The sequence below is a fragment of the Equus asinus genome, chromosome 7 (genome assembly GCF_041296235.1).
Source record: "Equus asinus isolate D_3611 breed Donkey chromosome 7, EquAss-T2T_v2, whole genome shotgun sequence".
NCBI classification, from domain to species: Eukaryota; Metazoa; Chordata; class Mammalia; order Perissodactyla; family Equidae; genus Equus; species Equus asinus.
Window position 1 is genome coordinate 46221806 of NC_091796.1, and position 24517 is coordinate 46246322.

At 35.8% G+C, this 24517-nt stretch overlaps 1 protein-coding gene across 2 annotated transcripts in view; it reads right to left on the reverse strand.

The window, feature by feature from the left end:
- Nucleotides 1–24517, reverse strand: part of TAF4B (TATA-box binding protein associated factor 4b) — a 134760-nt gene that overhangs the window by 24691 nt on the left and 85552 nt on the right. For both annotated transcript variants that reach the window (XM_014828393.3, XM_070513280.1), the window contains one exon: nucleotides 10201–10311. In XM_014828393.3, coding sequence (XP_014683879.2) covers nucleotides 10201–10311 — 111 coding nt within the window. The remainder of the gene's footprint in view (nucleotides 1–10200; nucleotides 10312–24517) is intronic.

The following is a 24517-nucleotide window of genomic DNA, read 5'->3' on the forward strand; positions in this document are numbered from 1 at the left end:
AGCAAATGCCAGGGGTTGTACTGATTTGCTCAACCAACAAAATCACATCTGGAACAGCTGTATTGGAGCCACCACACGATTAAGTTTATGATAACCCACCATCAGTCTCCAAAATCCATCTGTCTTCTTCAATGCCAAATAGATGAGTTGAATGGGGATGGCTAGGAACCACAAATCCTGCATCTTTCAAATCTTTAATGTTGGCTCTGTAATCCTTCCAGGAAATAGTTCACTGTTTTGGTAGGTAGATGACACTCTAGTGGCTTCCACGTGACTTAGTTGTTGAGTACGTTTATTCCAATTACGCATTCCAGGAATATGGAAATAACCATATTAGGCCCACTGTGAGATGGACCTAAGCCAAAACTCCACTGAGACTGATGGAAAACAGTGGTGTTTTGGGTCTGCTAGAATTCATTAGGTTCAGAGTCAGTGTTCAGCAATTCCTAAAAAGTCTAATTATTTCCCCATCCCCAATCCCAGTCACTCTAGTAAATGGCTACAGGTCTTTTGGAGGAAGGCTAGAAGGAGATTCACAGCATAAATTTTTGGCTGTATGGCAGGGTCTTTTCTCAAGAGGACCTGGCTTTCCCTTCATTCAAAGGTCTTAGGGTCTGTGAACTGGCTTAAGTTTGGTGACAGGATGAGAGGCTGCATCCTTTTTTTTTTGAGGTCATCCAGGTCACACTTCTGCTCCCCAGGTCTAGAGCCTTCTGTTTACACAAATCAGTGAAGACGTACAGGTTTCCCACCTAGTTCAGTTCTAGGGGTACTATGATCAACTAGCCCATGCCAAAGACCTCTGCAACTCAGACGATTCTGAGCACGGCTTTGGCCTTGCTGACCATTCAGTAACTACACCCTCTTTGTCTTTAGCAATTAAGTGCCCGCTAGGAGTCCATCAATGTCGATGAATTCAGGGATCCCAGTTTGATGGCAACAGTTCCCCTGTCATTAATGGCTTAAAGAGAATAACCAACAGAGCTCTTCAAGGATGCTGAAGCTCCCCTCATGAATGTATTTCTTAGAGCTTTGAGGAAAGGAGTGTCCACTGGACCCACCTAGGAGGCATATATGATCAAGTGTTTTTATGAAAAATCCACTCTAGCATTCTAATCTCCCTAAGCCTTTGGATAACTTCCTCTACAGTATACAAATAAAGTTTTAGCATCTGTCTCAACTTTACTTAACTTAGGCCACCTTTTAGAGCAGTTTGCAGTCAACCCACTGAGCAAACTGTTAGAGCCACGCCTAGCCCTGTGACCTAATACCTTCAATCTGGAATCTCTGCTTAGTGAGCCCACATCAATAAATTCAGCCTAATCCAATTTTATACCCCTTGTGCTCTGATACCATAACCTTAGGTAGCATCCCGAGGTTAACTGCAGGCAAAATCATTCAGTTCTTTTAGTGTCTACCACATCTCTTTATGGGTAACACTTAGTACTTTCCCATGGGAAAATGTCCAAGACACATTGCTCTACAAGTTTCAGGACAGTACTTTTAGGATGATCCCTTAATAGTGGTTAAGAGCACAGATAAGAACAAATTCTCTGGATATGTATCTGGGCTCCTCCACTTACTAACTGTGGAACTCTGGAAAAGTAATCCTCCCCATACCTCAATTTTTTCATTTAGGAAAAATAACAGTATGATTTTACAGAGTAGTTGTGAGAACTAACAAAGATAACACATTCTAAGTGCTTGATAAAGGCAAATTATTATTATCATATATACATACACATATGATTGTATTAGGTCGAACTATGTGAACTTGCCAATACTTGATAGTTTTTTACCTATAAAAATGGCAAGTTCATGAGTTAACCTAATATAAGAATGGAAATTTTCAGAAAAGATACCCAAGAAACTTAAGGGCTGTTTTTAATACTCTTCTATACCATTTAGACATGTTCAACATGACCAGAGTTAACAAACACCTCTCTCCCCCAGATAAAAAGCTATCTACCCTACTCCTCCTGCTGTAAGCAGTATTATCTTAAAAGCATGGCAGACATAGGAGACCTCCCCCTTCTCCCTAAAATCAATAATCACTTGTTGAAGGAGTAATCTACCTTCTTATAATACTCTTGTAGGGAGAGTCCTCTTCGTTTCAGAGAAACTTAAAGACTTACAGAGTGCTGGCAGTGGCAAGGATCTTAGCAATTACATACCTAGGTAAATTCATGCTAGTTTAAACAGTGTCAGCAAGTTACCCCTGAAATCCAATCTAAATATTATATTCCAAAGAGCGCTTGTTTGGATAATTCTCTATAAGTATCCTTCTATGAAGGTGGGTGAGAATAGAGAAGTCAAGAAATAGAAACAAAATGTTTTCTGATAGGAACAAAGAAATGTGTGGGCACTCCATGTTTGAGAAGACCACCATAGGTCTAGTGCTTTAGAAGCCCTGTCCTGCTCCATGCTGAAATAATTCTTGGAAAGGGAATAATGGGAAAATAATTAAGTCCAGAAATCCCTAATAATATCTTCTCTGAAGAAGACAAAGCAACGGACTACATCTTACTTTGCCTCCTGATTTTTCCTCTTAACTGATACAGACACACACAAAACCCATCAGAGTTCCATCCGTTCTTGGCTAGAACACTCTCCAGTACCATCACTGCCTTTCCTGGACATCCCATCTTCCCCAGACTGCATTTTTGGCTGTGGAAGCTGCTGCTGAGTGCTTCTGTGCTTGTTTTAAAAACTGGTGCATCACTACCTGGCACTTAACTATCTGACTTTCACTTTCCAGAAGGGGCACACCACCAAAGCACAGAAATAATGCGAGGGAGAGAGGGAACTGTTGTAAGGATCAGCATGGAGGGAAAAAAACGGCTACCTACACACAGATTTCTTCAAAAAATCCAGAGGTAGTTCTGGGAATCCATTAAGCAATTCTTTCATTGAGCGCCTACAACATCCTAAGACACTGAGGGTACAATATTAAATCATGAGGAACAGGGAGAGGATGTTTGTGCCACTAACTATGACTTTGGTGAATTTTTTCTCAGATATATACAAATTAGTGGAATGCTGGGTGATTTCTGGCTATTAAAATGACTACAAATATTTTTCTTTTTCATAAGACTAAAAGTTTTGAAAACAATAGGCACTCAATGCACAGTTGTCAAATTAATGCAAATTATCTCTTAGCTATCTCAAACTCTGTCATATACCTTTTATGTAACAAAGCTCAAGAAAAAAACTTTTTCAAAATACAATGCATTTTATTACTTTAACACTGCCTCAGCACTGATTCGTAGATAACTTTTGACTTTTCCTCAAACAAGTCCAGTTTATTTTCTAAAAAGAGCTTTATTTTGTATGTAACTTTTAAAGTTGTATACCAGGTGAGAAAAAAATAAACATGGGTGAATTTTCGAACCCTGAGATATCTTTAGCCTAAAACAGGCTGGGTCCTAATGACGTGCTTTGCCCTTCAGAGGACCAGGCATCTAGCAGAGTGGAACCACTTTGCGTTTTAAAAAGGCACCCAGATGCGGGGCCAAATAATAAAGAAAACATACAAAGATTCTTTAAACTCCTCTGTTTCCTTCATAGCATCACCATTTATTCATCTTGATTTTTTTATTGCTGTTTGCCCATAATATTCTGAACACCCCCTCCACTCTTTCCCCCCCCACCCTGCAAACATAAAGATATGTTTTATACTAACCTCATAACATATCTAAAAAGTCAAACAAAGAAACTGAGGTTTTAAATATCAAATTGGACCTAAAGGGAAAGATAAGTTGCTACAACACTAAAATAGATACTAACAAGACCTTAAGTTTTATACAAAAAGTTCTAACAATATTCTACAGCAAACTGTTGTAGAACACTATTTGTAGTAGAGGATTTTTCAAAGTTCATCTCAATTTTTACAACACATGTAAAAATTAATAGAACTTTCCCAGCAATCACTCTTCTGTAAGCTATAGCACGAAATATACCTAACAATGGACGTAACATGTTATTCTAAAATGGTCCTTCTCATCTCCTCTCCTCTATATCCAATAAGTCTGATCATGAAATACTGCAATGTGATTTCTATTATTAATCTTATAGTAAGATCATCAAACATAAATGGTTAAGACTATAGATACATGGTTCTGCAGCAGAATCATTTCATAGGTTCTATCCAAAAAATATTTGCCTGATTAATAATATTTAAAGAATGCTTAGTTTAAAAAGAAAGATTTAGAAGAATGTCCAAAATGAAATGGCTTATTTTCAAGGTGCACAAATAAAAACGCACAAGAAGAAATACATTTTAGGAATGCACTCTTAATTGTGGGGAGAGAGAGTAAAACTGTTATCAGTATCTAACATTCATCATCAAATTAGAGTTCAACTGTGGAAAAATATACATTCGTCTGAAAGCAATTCTGATTTCAATCAAATTTTCTAATTTATTGCTAAGCACAGTTTCAAAAAAGCCCTTTCTCCTCTTATCCCCAAGAGTGAGCATTTTACAGGGCAGCACTCTACCCCGCTTCTAGAGGGAAAGAGCATACCTTATCCACATGACAATTTCTCCATTTTGGCTAGCAAATAAACACTAATTTAAGCAACACATAATAGGCACATCAATACTATATGCACCATGTAGCTCATGTGGTACTGTAACCACTTCATTTTAAAAGAAATATCAGCATTTCAGGCCAAGTGAATAATTAAATGTTCTCAGGAGGCCTAATTTATTTGTATTTGTAAAAAAGCACTGAAAGTAAAACTGCATGCTGACATTCCTAAATTCATACTTTCATAGCTCCAAAAATCACTTTTATGTATAATGATGCGACTTTTTAGATAGGTTATGAAGTTAATATAAAACGTATCTTTATATCCAATAAAATTAATAAGAAATATTGCTATTGGGGCTGGCCCCGTGGCCGAGTAGTTGGGTTCACGTGCTGCACTTCAGTGGCCCGGGGTTTTGCCAGTCTGGATCCTGGGCATGGACATGGCACCGCTTGTCAGGCCACGCTGAGGCGGCATCCCACACGCCACAACTGGAAGGACCCACAACTAAAAATATACAATTATGTGCTGGGGGGCTTTGGGGAGAAAAAGGAAAAATAAAACCTTTAAAAAAAAAAGAAATGTTATAAATGTGGGATCATTAATAAGTTACATGAACTATTTGAAAATATTGCTAATAGGGAAAAAGATCCTTTTTAATCCAAGGATCTAAAATTAATGCAAGAAGTTTTTAATGTCTTCACATTCCAAAGGACCCCAAACATAAGACCTAAGCATTATACATACATAATACACACATGCAAACACTCTAAATCTTAAAGTAGGTTCTAATTTACTAAGTATCTGTACAGTCTATATTAATTTAAAAACTAATTTCATATATATATATTCTTATATATAACTACTAACCACAGCAGTAAATTAAGGACAAATCCAAGTACTCCCAAGTAGAACATTTTAACTATTTCACTCCCTCAAAGCCAACAGGCTGATGGTACAAATATTTGGTTCAAAATGATAATTAGTACTTGTTGTTTTTTGCCAGGGTAACACGAGGAGACAGTAGCTGATGCTATTCAACTTCACCAAGACTTCGGAGAATATCAAATGTAAATCGACACGAGGTCAGTTTAATATATAAATTGCACAAATAGATCTTCTTAAGGATCAGAGGAAATTTTGCTTTGTTTTACATAACAGAAAAATACTAAAGGATGAAGGTTTAAAACTAATTTCTCCAAATTTATTATTATTGTTGATTTATTATCAACAAAAATAGTAATCCATTAACACTAAAGGTACTAAGCTTAATCTTCTGAATTTTACAACTTTTTAATACACCACCATTCTACACAACCTTCCAAATTGTAAGCTCTCCCTGTTAGTAGAAAAAAACCCTGCATTTGAAGTAAGGAGTTACTCCTCAAAGAACTAGACTCTACCCGACTCCCCTGCTTATTCTAGCACATTTAAATCAAACAGGTGGATTTCAGGTCCCCTTCTATAAAGAAAGAAAGAAGCAGACAAAAGTAACGCCTCAGTTTCCAAGGTACAGAATATTAAAAATATAAAAGGTTTCATACAACACCATTTTTGCGTTATTCGTGAGAGAATAAAACAAGCGAATAAAGGGTGTTTAATAATCCTGATTAATGTAACTTTAGTTATTGGAGGGGCAAATAAATCAGCAGTATACTTGAACATGGAAAGAACAGACAACAGGGTTCTCTCCAGTGAACATTTTTAAAAGAAAATTGCCTTTGAAGTTAAAACACCATGAATAAAAATCATCAAAAAAGAAAGTAGTCTTCAGCTAATTTCAAAATAAAGATTGTACCAAAATGTCACCAGCTCATTAAAGAAATAGGTATTTTCAGTTCAGGCTGGCATGACTTAAAGTACTGGCTGTTATAATTCAGTAAAGTCGGACAACTATATAAGCTTCAAGTCCAGGAAATACAGGGGAAAATATACAGGCCTAAATTCTCAAAGAAGCATCAAGCAAACAGACAATTCAGTATATTTATATCCAAGTTAGACCACATTTTGAAATTTAAAAATAATTTTGCATTTTAATGCCAATAGATAAGTCACATAAACTGATTTTTATCACTGTTTTGAACACCAACAGAACATTTACCCTCCTCTCCCCCAACCTATGGACTTTCTCAGATTCAAACATAAATCAATGAAAAACACTTAAAAATCTCTGATTGGTATAAGCCAGCAAATGTCTAAAGTTTCTAAAATTTGTGACAAACTCAAATAAGACAGACAAGCAAAGCTCTGAAGAGACTGATGGTTACACTTCAAACTCACTATGTATCATGACTACTACTTATAGAATACTATTAAGAGATAAAATAATGGTACTATTACTATGATGGCAATGATGACAATTTATTAAGCCTGTTCTTGAGGCCAGCAACTAATTAAGTTTTACATAATCCAATTATAAGGCAGGTAGTATACTCAATTTCCAGATGAGGATAGTTGCGGTATGGAGTGTAAAGAACTTGCCAAAGGTTATAAAACTTGACAGAGTCAAGAACCAAACCCAGATTTGTCTGGGTCCAAAGCACATGTACTTATCCCATGTGCTACAATGCTTCCTCACAAAGCAAACGTTTAACAGGATTTGTTGTGTAATGCCACCATAACAGAAAAGGACAGGAACTTAGACGCTCCCACAGCTCTTTCTCAAAAGAGTCAGAATAATACAAATAATAACTCTGTGGATGAAAAAAAATTACAAATAACTATTCTTGCCACAAAAGAAAAAAATACAAACTAGGCCATATTTATAGGGATACGTTTAATGATGAAATAACATGCCCCAGTTTTAATAAAACATTTGCATACATTTATATACCAAGAGACCTAAAATGAAGGGCAGTCGGTCATCCTGTGCTAGAGAAGTAGAAACATAAAAAAGTCTCTCTCTACTGGACAAGTTTTACCATATTTTTAAATATATGTATTAAGATTTGGAACCTTGAGGACCTGCTAAGTGAAATAAACCAGTCACAAAAAGATAATTCTGTATGATTTCACTTACATGAGGTATCTAAGCAGTCAAATTAACAGAATCAAATTAGAATGGAGATTACCACGGGTGAGGGAGGGCAAAATGGGGAGCTGTTTAATAGGTATAGAGTTTCAGTTTTGCAAGATGAAAAAGTTCTGGAGATGTGCTGCACGACAATGTGAATATGCTTAACACTACAGAACTGTATACTTAAAAATGGTTAAGATGGAAAAAAAAAGACTTGGTGGGTAATACACAGCATAAATACATCTACATAAAAGAAAAGTCCTGCTGCACTATCTAATGTGGTAGCTACCTGCCACATGAGACTATGAAAATTTACATTAATTTTAAAAAATTAAAACTTTATTTCCTCAATCACAGCAGCCACAGTTCAGCTGCTCAACAGTCACATGCAGCTACTCAGGACAGCACGGACAAAGAAGCTTTTTACCACAGGATGTTCTGTTAGATAGCACTGGCTCAGAGTATACAGAAAGAGATGCAAATACATACAGGATTTGTATTCAGTACAAAACTGTGTGTGATATAGGTGGCATTTCAAATCAGTGGGGAAAGAATTACTGAATAGTGTTGAGACAATTTGCTAGCTTGGGGGAGAATGAGGGAATAAGGCTAAAGCCATAACTCAACTCTTATTCAGAAGAAATTGTGAATGAATCAAAGATTTACACTTAAAAGGTGAAATGATAAAAGTACTAATACATAATTCTAATTAAGGAAAGGGCTTTCCAAATCGAATAGAAGCCCAGAAGACAAAAACAAAACATTGATTTTTTTCTTTTTAGAAAAATAAAAAAACTTAAAGCCCAAACAAACTGAAAGAAAAGTGGAGGGGAGTGTGGAGTGTTTCGTTTTCTTTATCAATTAAAAAATATAACTCAGTGAGAAAAAGGTAGACTGAAAGTGCCAATATACCCAGGAAAAAAATCACTCAATTTTACTCATAATTTAAACTCTCTATTAAAATTGCACTTTCAACCATCAGATGGCAAAGATAATCCCCAGAGTTAATGAGAATGTGGTAAAATAGGCATTGATGGATGTAAAAACTTATACAATTTATTCAAAGGGTAATTTTTATTAAAAAATCAAAAGCAACAAATAATATTTATGGACAAAATGATATTGAGTCTAAGATTCACTTTAGAATAACCTAAGGGGTGAAACACTTACCTGAGAAAGTTGGTGTGGCTATAATAAGGTTGGGCATAGATTGACAGCAGTGGTAGCAGAGTGGTGGGTCTATGGGGACTCATTATACTATTCTATCTTTGTGCATGTTTGAATTCTTCCAAAAAGTTTTTCCTATTATGCATACTCTTTATCCCAGGAATTTCATTTCTAGGAATTTAGCCTATCATTACATTGGACAAGCACAGAACAACGTAAGTACAAAGATGTTCTCTAAGGAAAGAGAAGCAAAAACCTGGAAACAACCTAAATTTCCATTCGCAGACTGGTTGAATAAACTATGTTTATCCAAACACAGTAATGTCATATACCTTTAAAAAGTATGGAGGTAAAATATATGAGGGAGACTATGGAAAGGGGAAAAAACTCAAGGGCAGAACAATAGGTTTAGTTTGATCACATTTAAGTAAAAACAGTATCAAACGTGGATTTGTGAAGCATATGAGATACACCCCAATGTTCATAACAAACTTTCAGAAGACTATCAAAATCTTAACAGTGGTTACGTCTGGTTAGGCAGGGGAAAGGGGACTGGAAATCTATGAGGAGAAAACACTTACTTTTACAAACATTTTTATCCTGGGACTTTTTTGCATGTAAACATATTGCATTCATTGCATTTATAATGAAAAACAACTAGATTTTTTAAATCTTCCTCTATTGAGATGATCGTCATTCATTTAGGAACTGTCAATGTTTAGGGTCAGTGCTGGGGAGGAGCTTGTCTCAAAGTGCATTTAAATTTTACCCAGCAGAACAGATAAACTCCTGTTTTTTAATTGCTGACTGTATCTCAGGGCTCTTACCAGACCTCTATCTCAGCCCTGATCATTGATCCAACAATCTAACATTATATCAAATAATTACACTAAAGACGTAAGATCGATCCTTCCTGGGTGTTAAAATAATTAATGGTATTTACTGAGTATATTTGTGCCCAGTTCTTTGGGGAATACAAAGGAATAGGATTACAGTCTTGCTCAAAAAGTTTATAATTTCACAAAAGAAAAAAAAGAAGCAGAGAAGAATTAATGCCATGCAAACACGTATGTGCAGCAAAGGAGAAGTCAGTGTGGGAATGAATAGTCGGGGCTCATGGAATAAATAAAATGGCAGATTTGCTCTAATAAATGAACTGGATTTAGATACACAGAGGGGAGAGTATTATTATATAAAATAGCTAGAAAGAATGCACAGAAATAAAAATGGAGATAGTGAGATTCAGTATGACTAGAGATGGGGGATAGGAAGAAGTATAAAATAAGTAAAAACTAGGAGTAAAGTTCAAGGTGTTATATATCTGAAAAAACAGGCAAAAATTAAAATTTTATAAAATAGGCAAAGAAGAATTTTAACATGCATTTGGCAGCAACAGTGTGCAAGGTAGGGTAAGCTATCTGTGTGTCTTTGCTTCCTTTTGGCTTGGTTTCTTAACATGAAAAATAAAATAAACATGATTTCAATACCTCACTTCCAGACCCAGATTCTAGTGGTCTCTTCTTCCTTGGTCCAATAGCTGCAAGAGCTGTGAGATTAGCATCTCTTTGCTGTATCTGTGCGAGCTCCAACTGTTGTAACTAGAAGATGGAATAAAAAAAAAAAAATCAATGTTTACACACAGTCATGCTCAGAGGGAGAAAGAAACTGATCACTAAGCCTATTTCTGTATTCTTCACCAAATAAATTACGGTGTAAAATACATACTAGATTCCCCTAACAGCCAAGGCAACATCATTTCCTGATTCCTTTACTCCAACAAACTCCTTAGTCCTGAATCTCTAAACAGAAGAGGCAGAATTTAGGTAAGGAAGAACTACAGAACAGCAGAGGAAAAGAAAGGCATCCACAGCTGAACCACTCCTCAGTTTAAGCACAGGTAAGAAATGCCTGAAGCATAAACTGAACAGTAAATTGGAGAGAAATTTGCCAAACTACAGTCAACCTTCTCAGATTAAAAGAAAATTACTTAAAGATAGCTTTTGTATATCAAAGGAAACAGTTCTACGCTGTATGATTTACAGAGCACTTCCTTAAAAATTAACTCATTTAACTCTCACAACCACATTGAAAGGTATACATTAATCGCTATAATAACATATGGAAATTATACATATACTTCCATATACTTTATCCCTTCTTTTACTAAGGGAGACAGTGAGGCTCTAAGAGGTGAGGAAAACTTCATACAGGTCATACAAATGATATGTGGTAGAAACAGAGCCCAGAGCCCAGTGTTTTCATTACAGACATTTTCAATATATCACACTTGTCATGGATTTACTCTATGTTTACTTCATGCCCAAAATTGAAAGTGAGTTAGCATTGTTTTACTGTCCCTCTTTTGTCATACTTAACCCAGAATGCCCAAATATACGAGGCACAATTTTTTATGAAGTGGCTACTAAAGTATACAGGGGTACTCATGAAAGATGCTCCATTAAAAGGCAGATAAATAAGACATTAAAAGTGGAAAATAAATGCATGAAACATAGCATCATTTCAGCAAGGCAGGTAAGTGTCAAATGCTATTCTTTAAAAAAAAAAAAAACAAGGTGAGGAAATCAAAATAAAATATTACTGTACAGGTCCTTAAGCTTTTCCAGAAGAGGACAAATGTTAAAATCCCATCAAAATCTTATTAATACGAAGGGGAAAGAGGAAAGCACCTGGCACTGGTTGCTAGGCAAATATTCAAAGAAGATCGGACTCCAAGAGAGTCAACTGAAAGTAACCTGTTGAGGAACGCTATCTATATACTGAGAATATTCTGTTAAAAGAGCACTAACCAAATTTTTAAGATATTAAGAACAGGATGAAAATAGGAAACAGCTTGTGGTAAAAGAGGCCGTCTCAAGGAGATACAAAGTAAAGATCACTTGAGATTATTTTAACATTACAGGAAAGACAGAGAATAAGCCATAGGTAACTGAGCATTTAGTAAAGCAGAAAACACTTAACTAAAGAAAATGAACTAAGAGCCATTTTCCATTTGCTCCACAAATTACAGGGAGAAATCCTTCTTTTAAATTGTGCTTACTTATATATAAATTGCTAGACAATTATTTCCAGGAGTTGTAAACTATCTTTTGTTGATGCTGGTCTTTTAAATAAAATATGTAGTTTTAGAGTCTGATATATTATAATCCAGAATTTCTAGGTGACAAAATACAATTTTAGGTAATCTACCCTCCAGCACAAATCAAACAACAAGCTATATTTTAAAGTCTTTCTCTGTAGATAAATGGCATGTGCCAGATAGTCATACCAAATAAAAAGTTTTGAAATTGACGTCTGTCATCAAGTCTCCTACCTACATAGTATAACATTTTCTCCTACTCTGCAAATTATACTTTGGTTTTCTGAAATCTCACACACGAGTTTTCAAAAATGTTGCAAAACTCTAACAAAAATGGGAATTGACCATAGTTTTGGTTGGCCCTGTATTTAAAACAAACTTTCTCAAAAACAACGTATCTTGGCCAGCACAATACAGAAAAACTAGGCATTTTTACATTCCGCTTCAGTGGCCCAGGGTTTGCTGGTTCGGATCCCGGATGCAGACATGGCACTGCTTAGCAAGCCATGCTGTGGTGGGCTTCCCACATATAAAGTAGAGGAAGACGGGCACAGATATTAGCGCAGGGCCAGTCTTCCTCAGCAAAAAGAGGAGGATTGGCAGCAGTTAGCTCAGGGCTAATCTTCCTCAAAAAAAATCCTAGGCATTTTTAACTGGAAGAGGAGAACGTTCTGGCATTAATGCATATTTGCCATACATAGTAGGTGAAGAAACGTAAGCTCAGTTGGGTAAAAACAGTCAGCCATCGAGTTAGAGGCTTGCTGGTGGAAAGAGGATTGCAGATGACATGATTATCTACCAGAAAACCTCAAGTTAGCTACAAAAAAACAAAAACCAAAATTCTCCTAGGACTAACAAATGAGTTTAGCAAGGTTGCCAGATGCAAGGTCAACAAACACAATAATCATATTTCTAAATACCATTAAGGTACCATCAGAAATTTAGATTTTAAAAAATGCCTCCCTAATAGCTCTCCCTAAAATGAAATACTTAGGTATAAATCTAATAGGTGCAGGTATTTGTATGCTATGAACCACAAAACACAAATGAAAGAAATAAAAGAAAACATAGATAAATGAAGGGACATACTGTCTTCATGGACTGCAAGACTCAATATAGTAAAGATTTCAATCCTCTTGAAATTCATCTATAGATTTAACATAATTCCAATAAAATTTTTTTAGATATGTATAAGTTGATTCTAAAATTTATATGGAAAGGCAAAGGATTAGAAGAGCTAAATCGATGTGAAAAAAAGGAACAAAATTGGAAGAGTTACATCATGCAATTTTAAGAATTACTTAGGGACCCTGGCCCCATTGGCGAGGGGTTAAGTCCGTGCGCTCCGCTTTGGCTGCCCAGGGTTTCTCTGCTTCGGATCCTGGGCGTGGACATGGCACTGCTTGTCAGGCCGTGTTGAGGTGGCATCCCATGTGCCACAACTAGAAGGACCCAAACTAAAATATAGAACTACGTACTGGGGAGATTTGGGAAGAAAAAGCAAAAAAAAGAAAAAATTACTTATATAAAGCTACAGTAATCAAAATTATAAAGTATTGACAAAGGGATATAAATTACTGAGACAGAATAGAGGATGGAGAAATAGATCCACATAAATATGGCCAATTGATTTTTGACCAGGGTGGAAAACAATTTAATTGAGAAAGCATAGTCTTTTCAACAAATGTGGAAGCAACTGAACGTCCACATGCAAAAAAAAAGAATATTGACCTTTAACCTCACACCTTAATACAAAATTAACTCAAAACTTAAATTATAAGCTTCTAGTAAAAAGCATAAGAGAAAATCTTCATGACTTGGGGCCCAGCAAGGGGTGAAAAAATGGACTTCATAAAAATTAAAAACTTTTGTTCTGTAACAGACAGTTAAGAGAACAAAAGAACATGCTGTTTAATTTCTCCCTTTCCAATCTATATGCCTTTTATTTCTTTTTCTTGCCTTATTGTACTAGCAATGTAAAGTTAAATAATAGTGACAAAAGCAGACATCCTTGCTTTTTTTCTCATCTTTGGAAGAAAGCAGTCTTTTCACCATTAAGAATGATATTAGTGGTAGGGTTTTAACAGCTGCCCTTGATAAGACTGAAGAAGTTTCTTGTATTCCTAGATTTCTGAGAGTTTTTAGTATTAATGGATGTTGAAATCTGTCAAATGTATTTCTGCATCAACTGATATGATCACATGGTCTTTCTTTCTTAGGCTGCTAATATGGTTGATTATATTGACTGATTTTTAAATATTAAACAAGGTTTGCATTCCCGGGGTAAACTCCACTTGGTCATGATATAGTATTATTTTTACATATTGCTAGATTTGATTTGTTAATATTTTATTGAAGATGTTTACATCTATGTTCATGAGAGATACTGGTTTACAGTTTTCTTTTGTAATGTTTTTCTGGCTTTGGTATCAGGGTAATGCTGCCTCATAAGATGAACTGGAAGAGTTTCTCTCTCTTCTATTTTCTGGAAGAGACTGTGTAGAAGTGGTATTAATCCTGTAAATGTCTGGGAGAATTTACTAAGTAAAACGATCTGCACCTAGAGATTTCTTCATTGAAAGGTTTTAACCATAAATTCAATTTATTTAATAATTACAGAACTATTGGGTTATCTACTTCATCTCGGCTAAGTTTGTGCTTTTCAAGAAATTGGTTGGGGCTGGTCTGTGGCTGAGTGGTTAAAGTTCCGTGAGCTCTGCTTTGGTGGCCCAGGTTCATGGGTTTGCATCCCAGGTGCAGACCTACTCCACTCATCAGTCATGCTGTGGAGGCATCCCACAGACAAAGTAGAGGAAGACTGGCACAGATGTTAGCTCAGGGCTAATCTTCCTCAAGCAAAAAAAAAAAAGGAGGAAGACTGGCAATGGATGTTAGCTTAGGATGAATCTTCCTCACCAAAAGGGGGGGAGAAAAAGGAAAAGAAATTGGTCATTTCCTCTAAGTTGTCAAACTATTTGCATAGTTGTTCATTGTATTCCTTTCTTATCCTTTTGACACCTGCAGCATCTGTAGCAATTTCCCATCTTTTTTGTCTTGATATTGGTGATTTACATATTCTTTTTTATCCTTTCTCAGTCTTCCCAGAGATTTATCAATTTTGTTGACCCAAGAACAAGCTTTCAGTTTTATCAATTTTCTCTATTTTTCCCATTCTGTTTTCAAAGTCATTGATTTCTGCTTTTACCTTTGTTATTCCCCTGCTTTGCTTTGGGTGTATACCACTTTTCTTTTTCCAGTTTCTTAAGGTAAAAGCTTCGATTATTGATTTGAGACCTCTCTTCTTTTCTAACATGAGCATTTTTTCCCCATCCTTAAACTTACCTGTGTCATTACATTTGAAGTGAGTTTCCTGTAGACAAGTACAGTTCAGTCATAGTTTTATATATACTCTGACAATCTCTGTCTTTCAATTGGTAGATTCAGATAATTTATACTTAATATAATGACTTAGATAAGTTTGGATTTAAGCCTACAATTTTATTATTTGTTTTCTGTTTGCTTCCTCTGCTTTTGATTTCTTTGTTTACCCTTTCCTACTTCTTTAGGGTTATTTGAAAACTTTTAATATTTCATTTTAATTTATCTATTGTTTTTTACTATATGTCTATATAGTTTTTTTTTTAATTTTAGTGGTGACTCTAGAGATTACAATATACATACTTAAATTTTCAGTCTACTTGGAATCAATATTTTACCACTTCAAGAGGAATACAGACCTTACCTATGTATTTCCTTTTACTCTCCATACTTTGTAAGTTATTTTTTACATTACATATACATGCATTGAAGATATCTGACAATGTTATAATTTTTGCTTTCAAGTAAACATATTTAAAAAACTCAAAAGCAGAAGAATAGTCTATTATACCATTTCTACTACTCTTTCTTCATTCCTGATGTTTAACTTTTCCCTTTGGTATCATTTCAGTTGATTCTGAAGAACTTCCTTAAGTAATTCTTTTAGAGCACGACTGCTGGCAACAGATTCTATTCTTGTTCCTTTATCTGAGAACGTCTTTATTTCACCTTCATTCCTACAGAATATTTTCACTGGATATAGAATTCTGGGTTGGTTGACAGTTCTTCTAGTACTTTAAAAATATTTTGCTACTTTTTTCTGGTCTCTATGGTTTCTGACGGTAAATCTACAATCATTTGAACTGTTGCTCCCCTAATGGAAAGTATCCTTTTCTCTAGCTAGTTTCAAGATTTTTTCCTCTATTTTTAGTTTTCTGAGATTATGATGTGACTGAGACTGAGTTTCTTTAAAATTATCCTGTTTGGAGGTTCACCAATCTTCTGGAATCTTTAGGTTTATGTCTTTCTCTAAATTTGGAGGTATTTTTAGCCATCATTTTTTCAAATATATTTTTACCATCTCACTCCTCTTCTGAGACTTAAATAACATGAATGCCAGAGTTTTGGTCATTGCCCCACAGATCTCTGAGGAGGTTTTTTTCTTTTTAATTTTTATCTCTTTTTGATCTATTTTCCTCTGTTGTTCAGATTAGATAAATTCTATTTATCCATCTTCATTGACTCTTTCCTCTGTCATCTCTTTTCTGCTATCCAGCCCATCCAATGAGTGTTTTATTTTGGTTATTGTCATTTTCAGTTCTAAAGAGGAAATTTTAGAACTTGATATCTTTTACTTCTTTGCTGGGACTTTCTATCTTTGCAGTTATTTCAAGAGTGTTTGCAATTGCTTCTTGGAGCATTTTTATGGTAGTTACTTGAAAGTGCTTGTCAGATAACTCTAACATTTGTGTCATCTTGGGGTTGGGATCTGTTGATTGTCTCTTCCCAAGCAACTTGAGATGTTCCTGGTTCTTCATGCCAAGTAACTCTGGATAGTATCCTGAATGTTTTGAATATTGTGTTTTAAGACTTTGGGTCTTCTTTAAATCCTTTGAAGAATGTTTTGTTTTAGTATGCAAAACAGGTCAGTTACGTTTAGGCCACAAGTTCCAACATCACTTCTGTGGACTGTGCCTCCAATGTCAGTTCAGTTTTGAAAGTCTTTGTAGTGCTATTCAGATCTGTCCCAAAGGTGTACCACTCAGTGGTCAGTCTAGGACTTGGCAGTCATCTATTAGTTCAAATCTTAAAGTCTTTGGTATGCTGATCAGAATCAGAGTCACGTGATAAATGTGTAGCTCAAGAGTGGGCCTAGGAGTTTAAAGTAATAATATGGGGTTGCTTTTCTGATCTCCTCCCTTTCTATAATCTTCCCAGTGATTTCTGACTCCCTGGGGCTCCTCTTTTTGTCCTCCAGCCAGAAAGCTGGGGTTTTAGTTATTCTTTTTTGCCACACATTTCTGTGACTGTGTCTATGTCGAGGGTCAAGCATCAAGAAGAACTGGGTTACAAAAGTGGGAGAGGGATAGCAACCTCATTGCTGGTTCAGTGGTATTTTGAATTCTCATCTTTCCCCCCAATTTGTCTACTATTTACTTGCAAAGGCCTTCAAAGAGCTGCTCCATGCAATCTATCCAGGCTTTACAGCAGTATTCAGGGTGAGAGACAGTATGGAGGTTTTTTACTCTATCTTACCTGGAACCCTTAAAAGCTAGAGTTTAACCAGAATTCTGACAACAGGTTTCTGTTATATTTTATTCCTACTAGCCTTTGTTTTATACAACCTAAGCTTGCTTGATCACCTATGCCAGCGACACATATCTTGGTCCAAAAGGACCTAACAGGCTTGGCAGGTTCTCTTTTAAGAGTATCCTCATTCTTTTCTTTATGGCCAATGAACAAAGGCAGAAGCCTTCATTTCCCTTATCACAGTCTCTAACATCAAATAGAGGTCCCCTAAAATTCAAGTCAGTGCCTTCAAGAGCAACAGGGCAACAGTAATTGAAGATTATTTTATCCTTGGTGTTTAGTATTTGACTCTGTTCATTTTTAAGTACAACTATGGTAGTACTGACTTTAATCAAGATCCAAAACACGTTAATAGATTACCTCAAAGATCACACAAGATCTCAGAGTTATTTCTCAATGCTAGGCACATAATTTTCAAGAACAAAATTGTGAAAAAATAAAAATTAATGAAAACAGAAACCAAAAGCTTAGGCAGAATCAGAGGATCTAGCTGAAGAATGAATAAGCCAAGTGTTACATAGCCAATTTCCTGACAGATACAGTGACATATTAAACAGGAAGGACTAAATTATCTAGATAATTATGACACTGATAGGATGGGAAATAAAAAAATGTGGGGGTTTTTTGTATTTAAGGAATGAAAGATATAAAAAAAATGCAGGCACAGAAAGTACAAAACAGGACAGCAGAGCCGTCCTTCATAACAAATGATCCAAAAAATTGAAGTGGTGTCATCTTCAGTCTGATTTTGCTACAAACTTTTGGAAAGTGACAAAATGGTATAAAGCAAAGGAAAGAGTTGAGAGGTAAGTTAAGGTCTCTCCTAAAGCTTAGGGTGGGTGCTGTCCAACAATAAACACATTAGTAGCAACGAAAATAGCTAATGCCACCAAACAGGAATGTTTGAAAGAATCTAAAGAAATAAAGTACACTACCAGGTTTTGAATTCAGCCTATAAAGAATTAAGAATAATGTCCTGCCTAGATTTCACAATGAAAGTTAAGCGTACATAGAGACAACAAAAACCCCTACAACCAAACAATAGACACCTTTTACATAGTAAAAACTTAAATAAAATTTTAGATCTGGAAAAATTAATTAAACAAACTCTAAAATTCTCAACAATGCTTATAATCTCTTCTGAATTACTGCAATTTACTAAAGAAAGAAGGTTAAATCCTAAAATAATATACTACAAAACAAGCAAACACCACCACACCAAATCCTATAAACAGAAGAATGTTAAACCGAGGGAACCAAAGAGCAAGTTACAAAAACATCACCACCCCTACTTCACCTAAAATTTAAGGATACCACAAGAGAAACATAGGATCCTTTTCAAACCCTTAAAGACAATTATTAGGCAGGCATTCCACCAAATCAAACAGTACAGGGTCTGATTATTTTTTTCTCCTATTCACTAAGATAGTTCTTATGATATTAGGACACTGTCCACAACACCTGAGATACTTGGAATTTGGTATGCTCTAATGTCTTCAAGTCAGCCCTTCTAATCCATCCCTCTCTTTCAGTAAAATAGCGTATTCCACATAATCTCAATTAGATACTTTCTCCCTTACATTTAAACATAATACTTGATTTATGTATTTTTTAAAACAAATATAATGCACTGTATTCCTATTGGATTATAAAACTTTTTCCCCCAGTTCTCACCCTTACATTATTTTTTTTCCTCCCCAAAGCCCCAGTACATAGTTAGTTGTACAACCTAGTTGTAGGTCATTTTAGTTCCTCTATGTGAGATGCCACCATAGAATGGCTTGATGAGAGGTCCGTGCCCAGGATCCAAACTGGCAAACCCTGAGCCACCAAAGTAGAGTGTATGAACCAAAGCACAGGGCTGGTCCTCACATTCTTCTTCTTCTTCTTTTTTTTTTTTTTTTGGTTAGGAAGATTGGCCCTGAGCTAACATCTGTGCCAATCTTCCTCTATTTTGTATGTGGGATGCTGCCACAACATGGCTTCATGAGCGGTATGTAGGTCCATGCCCAGGATCCAAACTCATTAACTCTGGGCCACTGAAGCGGAGCATGGAAACTTAACCACTATGCCACTGGGTTGGCCCCTCACCTCTACGTTGTTTTTTCTTCTCAACCTTCTTTCCAGACCTCCGGAAGAAAAAACATCTAACATATCCACGGTCAATCTCAAGCTTATGTTTAAGAGCTTGATAGCATTTGCCTTAAATGTTTCTATTGCAAAGGGGTTTAAGCTACTGGTTTTTCCTTATACGTCACCTTTCCCTAAATTATGACAGCTGTGTTACCTAAGCGGAGCATGTCTTGTTACATTCATTTTAAATACAAGAAACTGGGGTAAGTTCAAAGAGGGGAAGTAACTTCTCCAAAGTGAGATCTAAATAATAGCAGACTCCATGGCTGAATCTAGAATCCAAGACTCCTGACTTCTAGTTCAATGCTAGTTCTTTTAAAATATGCACCTCTTCTGCCAAAAGGGTAATATGTCTCTCAAGACGCACAGATCCTATACTTCAAAATTAACAATGCATGCAACCTTCTGATAAAAAGCTCTAAATAAAATATTGTCCTTTCTATGTAAGGTACACCAATTAAGAGATACAACCTATAGAGGTCTCTTGTGAAAATATCCTAAAAAAAAAAACTTACTGTAGCTTGCCTGGTTCCAAGAGAGAGCCTACTGAATGGTAACTAAATGGTAAATGAACTACCCCAGTTAGAGATGCCAACTCTTAGATTCCCAAATCACAGTATTTTGTTGAACCTTCTATGACCATTTACTCAGTGGGAAAATAAAAGTGATGGATTTTAAAGACCTGCTTCTTCCTCCTCCTAGACCAACGGTTCTAAGTGTGATCTCCAAAGCAGCAAGCAGCAATAGCAGAATAACCTGCAAATTTGTTGGAAATGCAAATTCTCAGGCCTCACACAGACCTAGTATATCATAAACTCTGTGGGGAGGGCCCAGCAATCTGTATTCTAACAAGCCCTCCAGATAATTCTCATGCATGCTAAAGTCTGAGAACCAGTGTCCAGACGATCAATGCTTTGAAACATTTATATCTGTTTCTCTGCTACGTACACAAGCTCTTCATAACTTTTCACTTTAAGAACATCTTCTCCATACTGTATTAATTTGATTGTTTGAATGTACTTTTAATGACAAATTTCATTTTGCCCTGTTCAGAGTTTTGGCTCATGCAGAACTAGCATAAACTTTAAATACAAATTGCTATAATTTAATTCTTAGCCTTAACTATCACATTTCAATAACTCCCTATCTTTTAAAATATCCCTTGCCTTTCTTGTACCCAAATAATATATCTTCTAATCAGTAACGAGACTTATGATTCAGCATTCTATTTCTTGCACAATAATGCTTTGTGAAGAATTATACTACTTATAGTTTTTATATCCTATATTTTCCTATAAACAAAAATTCTAAATACTTCATGGTACAGGTTTTCTAATCTGTTATGAATGTTAATCATTTAATACTTATGCTTTTGTCCAGTTTCTACAGGTTGCACTGTGAAGCTAATGTGCCAGCAGGTACATGTCTTGCATTCCTTTTTCTTTCTTCTATTGTCTGATAACAAATGAAAGTGGGAATGCTAGGAATTGTTAAAAAGAAAGTAAATGAATTCTTTGTCTCACTCTGCACAGATGCACTGAACTCACATTTCCCAAAGGAGAAAGAAGATATTCAAAAGGAAATAAGGGTCACAATATATATAACAAATGTTTAAGGAATCAGGATGTTTGAACTCCAAGGTCAGATGGCTTGCTCCACAGAATTCTGGATGATCTGGTAAGAAAGGAAAGCACTAAAGCCTAGATGGTAATCTAGGGGACACAGCACACATTTCAGACAAGTCTGCAGCTGCATTAAACAAAGATGCGCCCACTTGTTTGAAGTTAGAATTTGGCAATTAGTAATCTATTTAAAACCTTTCACAAATAGATAGCGAAATGGAAGAATGTCAGTACTTACATTTTAGGAAAAGTATTTAGGAAAATGAAAAAAAATCAGAATTTAAGGGTCAAAATTTAAAATATAAAGTTATAACAGAGAGAGAACACTTACTAAATTTGTTTTTTCAGGCAAAACCAGAAAAATGGAAAAAGACAGCCCCAAAGTTTAAACTAAAATGCTTGAACTACAGGAATATCCACAGACACTTTAGCCAGACAACAACAAGGTTTTCAAATAGACAGATAACCTGTCAGGTGAATAAGAACAGCATGCAGCAGGAGCCACGTCAATGGATTGAGACTAGGCTGGAGGCAAACCCAAAGGCAGCCTTTTTTTTTTTAAGCACCAAATGAGAATGACAAAATTGGAAGAAGTCAATATGAAGGATGAAAAGAAATTATTAGATACCTTTATTAAAAATGTGTCCAATTTAACAGTTTCTCCTTACACCCAGAATGCAAAGAAGTAAGGACTCTAAAACTGTGTCAGAAGATAAGCCACAGGAGATACGATCAAGATCAAAACTCTAGTCCTTAACAGGTGAAAGCAACCATGGATTAAAAGATTATACATGAAGGGGATCCAAGTTGTGATTTAATATTTATGACAAACATCATTGCTGAAACATTTCCTAGGATCAAGAAAGCCGACAATTTCTCTAAATAGTTCTTCAGAGTTCTACATTCATAAGATATTGTCATTAATCTATTTCCTATGACCAGTTTGGTAGGTAGATAGTTACCTGGAAAAGGAAAGTACAGTAGCTCTAAACTGAGGAACTGTAAGGAATCTGTGCTAATTTTCACAAGTGAACAAAGAAAACTTCCCAGACAGCCAAATTCCAAAAAAATCACAAACCAAAGCTTTATAGTTTATACCAGTATGATAACAATTGGCATATTCCAACTGATAACCTTACAGATTACTGTAAAGAGAACAATTCAACTCTGTATAGATAGGGTCAATGATTTTTGCAACCAAACAAAATACAGGATTCCTGTGTGTTTGAATGTAAATTACAGTTCCGTAGAATATTAAAGTTATTAAGAGCTCTAGGGGTCAAGGGGATGACAATAACGACAACATTTTATTTTCATCAAACATTTGCAACTAATACAGAATGGCTCAGTTTCTTAGAACGGGTCCAGTGTAGTTGATTTTTTTTTTTAAATCAAAGAGGATTTAGGATAGGAAGCAACTAGAAACTCTTCAGAAGAAAGAAACCTTGGAAAGAAATTATATAGTCCTTTTAATCTTGCTAGGAAAAAGAAATAAACGGAAGTGCAAAAAGAATGGGAAAAAACCCAAACAGATTTGCTACCACCTGCTCTCATTAAGAGAGGTATTTTTTTTTGCATTTACAATTTTCTTTGAAAAACCCTGTCTACCTATTCATCCCTCAGAGAATACTTAACACAATATTAAAAGAAAACCCAACCAACCAAATAAGCAAAATTATCCCATACAAACCTGAAGGAAAAATTAATCTACGATCCAGACAAATATGAAGGTTTGTGAAGGAGGAACAGACAGGATAAGATCTTTAAGGATGAAAGGGTAAGCTTTCTGATATATATTTTCCAAAAAGTGGGTAGAATTAGAAGAAAGTAAGATAAGCATCTAATCAGTCCTTAACTAAAATAAAGAAGGATACCCAGGATTCAGACCAACAAGAGGCTGCCCATCCCAAATAATCCGTCATTAAGCCAAGCTTGCCTGAAGAGGATTATAGGTATAGCTCTGATATTAATTTTTTTAGATAATATTTTTAGGTAAATTTTCCACTGGAAAGAAAAGAGTACGAGAAATTTTTTGTTGTTGAAATAAAATGTTTCTGGTTTCAATCCTTTTCCATGTTCTCCTTTTCCAGTTCTCCTCATCCCAATCCAGGAACCCCTCCATCCAGAGTTCATGTATTTTCCTTCTCTATTTCAGTGAAAACACACCACACTGATTGTAAGAATCTTACTAGATTTCCATTTGTTTTGCCTCAGCTCCTACATTAATCCAAACAATAAGGGCCTTTAAAACATTCATAAATAACCTGCTGCTGCTGGCACCTAGGAGCCGAGTGCAGCAATGTTAAGCAACAACAAATTTCATAGTTCAGGAGGCACAGTTAAGGAAAAAGGTTGCTCAGGAAATCACTCTTATTTAGCACAAAGATCCTTAAAAATTGCATGAAATCAGTCAAGTAACTATAGAAACCAATTTCTTCAGCTCCATATCACACGTCTCACACCTCAATTGTCTTTATTATCGTCTGCTGTCAGATCCTTAATCAGAAATGTGAACAGGCTTGATGATTTATTCAGCAGGGAAAAGAGTCTGTAGGTCAAGTGAAAAATTTCACACACACACCCATATACACACCACATCTTCAACCTTAGGTACTTTCATTTCCTTCTGTTCTCAGCAGCTCTGGGGGCAACTCCAGTGAGATCCAATATTAAGGCTCAATTAAAATAAGCTCCAATTAGTGGAGCTTTTTTCTCTGGGGCTAGAAAAGTCAGGAAATGGATATTGGGAAATGTAAAAAGTCAGCTACTGAGAGAAGGCTGCAGACATAAATGAACTTATTTGTTGATTTCTACAGTTGCTATGCAGAGGCCTCTGGGAGTAAAAGCTTAACCAGTCTAAGCTATAAACTAAAACCCCTGCAGCTAAACATGAACTGTGTGAAACAAGGGCTCCATTCCAGAACAGAAAACTGCTGGGCCCAGAAAATTAAAAGCCAGAGGCGTTTTCCATTTAAAACTAAATCCCAGTACCGCCTCCCAGCCAAAGAATTATAAGCAGTATCAGATTTACAAAACGAACAATTACCCTGGAAAAATGTAGCCTATTGTACAGTCCCAGATGCTAAATCTCAGAAGTTTCCTTTTTTTTTTAATCCCACATTATATTCCTCCAAGTATACTGCTGTAGTTTACAAAGAGCCATTTCTAGACAGGCGTAAGCCTTGAAAATAAATTTTAAAAAGAGAGCACATAACTCATTGACCTCATTTGAAGTACTGCCCTTGCCTTCAGCAGTTCCTGTCCTTCCCCAAGGCTTCTGCAAATGGTATGCAACAGCAAAATAAACCCTGACCTAATTGCCAG